Source organism: Aphis gossypii, unplaced genomic scaffold (assembly GCF_020184175.1).
Source record: "Aphis gossypii isolate Hap1 unplaced genomic scaffold, ASM2018417v2 Contig00088, whole genome shotgun sequence".
Taxonomy (NCBI): domain Eukaryota; kingdom Metazoa; phylum Arthropoda; class Insecta; order Hemiptera; family Aphididae; genus Aphis; species Aphis gossypii.
Window position 1 is genome coordinate 1 of NW_026083009.1, and position 3,751 is coordinate 3,751.

The window sequence follows — 3,751 nt, forward strand, 5'->3', positions numbered from 1 at the left end:
AGTAGGTACAAATATGGAATGTAGTAAATAAAAAAAAACTGTATTTTTTCCACCTATAAACAAAAATGTAATTTGTAGAATTTTATATAATTTAAATCAATAATAACAATTATCTTTAGAGGTAAGCGTGGATTGGGTCCAATGGAATTAGGATTAATCATAGGCGGAGATCAGGGGGGTAAGACCCAATACCAATTTATTTTTTACGGTAATATACCGAACAATTAAGTTACAATTCACAACAAAAAATATTGTAATAATAATATTAATGTAATTATTGTAATAATAAATAATCATTAATTATATTGTGTTTATATTGTACATATTTTGTATCAATTGGCCATTAATATATAATAACATATTATTATTACAGGTACTGTTCTATTTATAGATGGGGGAAATATCATTTCATTTCTAATATTTGTTATTTCTCGAGAAGCGATAATAATTAATAACCCAACAGATAGGGGGCTATTATGGGAAAAACGCTATACCTGTATTAGACCCGTTGTAACGTTTATCATGATTGAATGAAATGTACCTAATACCTATTCGTACATTCTGATGGGTATCGTTCATTCGTATTCGTACAGTAATTCCGTAACCTTGTGCGTAACCGTATTGACTATTTTGTACTTAATTTTATTTTACTTATTGTTTGATGTTATTGGGAATACATTTCTTTTGAGATTGTGATTTAGATTTTTAATAAATAATTTAGTTCAAATATGTTTGAAATATTTAAATTTAAATCAAGGTTTTTCTAGTATGAGGAAAATAAAAACATGGCTAAGAACATCTATATACAACAAAAAGAATTTAAAGAACTTTCAGTATTATGTATTGAAAAAGGTAAGACTAAAGTTTTAAGTAATGAAGCTATTTTTTTTGTTTGTAAGCATTTAAGATATTGTGATAACGAAAATCTTCCACGATTTTGATGAGTGATTTAATGTAAAAATTGTCCCTACAGGTCTGTTTGGCATCTAATATTTGAGCCCCCTTCAATATTTCATATAGAATCTCCGCCTATGGGATTAATTATAGTAATTCACGATTAACTTATAATTTGATGTAAATAGTGTAGTAATTTTGTATTATGGTAGTAACAATAAATATAATTACTTTCTGTGATGCAGGAAGAATTTTTGTATTCTTCAAATAATTTTCTACTAGAACTATCTTTTATTTTTATTTCGAAGAGTTCCTTAACCTTGATGTGTTTTTGTTCATAAGAATTAATAAAGTCTGGGCATTCTGGATACAATTTTTTAAAATCAATGTCAACCTATAATAAGTATATCATATAACATTTTTATTTGTAATTAATTGGTTTGTATATATTATATAAGTGAAATTGGTAAAAAATTTGATTGAACTTACTAATCTAAACCCATAAGGCAATGTGTAAGGCTTCCACATTCCCATTATTTCTTTTGTAGAATTAGTGTTTTGAATGGAATTGAGTCGATAATTAACAGTTTCCTTCCACAACTTTTCCAAATCATTAAAATTTGAAAAATTATTATTGTTTTTTATTTCATCTACTGCATATTGAACACTCTGTTCCGGCTCTAATAACAGTAAAAGAAAAAAAAATCAGTATTTAAAACTTAGGGTAAGGTCAAGAATAAGGTTTCTAGTTTCTTTACATTAGAGTAGTTTATAATATTATTGCAAAATATAATAAATCAGTAAGTTGAAAAGTGTAATACAAATGCATCAAATTAGGTACAAAATTGAAAAGGCACTGCACTTAAATAAGCTAAAGAAACATTTTTGAGCGACTAACTGTAGAGGTTTGATTTTGTAGTTAAATTAATAAAGGTAGTGTTTTTGAATAATTATATATACTTTTGCAACATATTTGTAATACCAATTCAACTAACAATTTAAAATGTTCTATATAATCTTACCAAACTCTGTGCAATGCTTACGACCACTATGTTTTTCTTGATTTCTAGAAGTCAACTTTGTTGCCACTAAACCTGTTGTCTTAAGAAGCCTTATAGAATTATAATATTTAGCGTATAATTTTCCCTTAGGGTTTTTATTTGAATCGTGCTTCATAAAATACAAATCCTGTAAATAGCCAAAACAGATTGTACTTAAAAATTTTAGGTAATATTAAATAATAGTTATTTACTTTCACTTCTGTAGGAAATATAGACACTAATTGATTTGCCAACTGTTCTGCCAGGTTCACAGACATGTTTATCTTTTTAGTGATGACCCAGTTAATTACAGTATCTACTAACATTGATCTTATACCGTCATTCAATTTTTGGTTTGACTTATAATATTGAAGTATCATTAAACCAGTGTTTGATGAATTTAATACTTCTCCTAAATTTATACTTATATTATTAATATTATTTTGATGATGATATTGAATAGGTTGATTAGTAGAGGCTTTTAAATTCAACTGTGGTGTGTTGGTAGACTTCATATCATTTTCTTGAGTTTTTTGCCATTTTTTTAAATTATATACAAACAACAGTCTTATCCCTAATGGAAAATGTTTTAGAAGTTCATAAGCTTGATCAGCTTCCATAATTATTATACCTTTCATACAGATAAGTTCATCTAAACAAAAAGATATTTTAATTTTATATTTTTTAGTTTAATCATGTAATAAACAAAAATGTAACAGGTACTCACCTAGTAAAGTTTGAAAAAGAAACCCTAAGCCCCAATTAGTGAGTAAATCATGAAGGGGTACCATGTCATCAACTGGATATTGATATCCCTCCAGTGTAGGTACATTTAAAAATTGAGGATTGGTCGATTCCTGAACATTTTAAAAACTAAAACTATCCTACACATGCACCATCAATTTTATATTAGTATTTGATATTTGTATATAATTATATTATGAACATAAAATATTAAAACAGAAAAATTATAATAATAATATTACAGTAGTAATATTTAAAATTCCTTTAATGGTACATAATCATGTAAGTTTGTTAAAATTTACATACAAAAAGTAAACATATACTTACATTTGAATTACTGCAGTTCCAAAAATCGTTAACTAAGGCTAAATCTGAATCATTACCAATTGCAGTATTATCATTCATTTTGTTTCTTAATAAATAAAAATATATATATATATATACATATGTACAAATTACTAAATTAGGTATAATAATTTAAATTTAATAAAATTCTTTAAGGCGAATCATCAATTTGCCTGATGATACTTCATTAATATTTATAGGAGGGCCACTAAATTCATCGATACCTAAGATCAAGCAGTTATTTAATATATTTTTGTTTATATTAACCTCAAATGCCTCAAGGTGTGAATTAAAACCTTCTAATTCAATTTGTTTAGTACATAAATATACTTTATCAATAGATTCATGCACAACTATAATTTCATCAATTTCAAATAAACAGACCTGGTCTGTAAACTTGGTAAGATAATATCCTTTTTTGTACAAAGTTCCAATATATTCTATTTGATTGTAGCATGAAATTGAGAATTACCAGAAAAATAACTATTATAAATCATTTGTCTATCTATAGGTATGCTATTTGTCAAATGTTTGTGTTTTAATGAAACATTTGGTGTAGGGGGCTGTAAAATAATGTGAGCAAACTTAAATTGAAATTTTTTTGCAAGAGTTAAAGTTATATTTTTTCTAGAAGATGTTGTACGAGCATACATCTTCAATTCTTTATGTTTACCCTCAAATCTAAAACACCAGTAATGCCTATGTGGTCCAGATTGTTCAATAATAGA

At 26.2% G+C, this 3,751-nt stretch overlaps 1 protein-coding gene across 1 annotated transcript; it reads right to left on the reverse strand.

Moving 5' to 3' along the window:
• Positions 1-9: 9 nt before the first annotated feature.
• On the reverse strand, positions 10-2,796 carry LOC126553169 (uncharacterized; the record flags this gene model as incomplete). The annotated part of the gene is made up of 6 exons (XM_050208339.1): positions 2,662-2,796; positions 2,147-2,586; positions 1,917-2,082; positions 1,384-1,574; positions 1,126-1,288; positions 10-53 (listed from the first exon to the last, which is right to left on the reverse strand). Coding segments are annotated over exons 1-6 (1,068 nt in total), but the record flags the coding sequence as incomplete, so codon positions are not given.
• Positions 2,797-3,751: the final 955 nt, after the last annotated feature.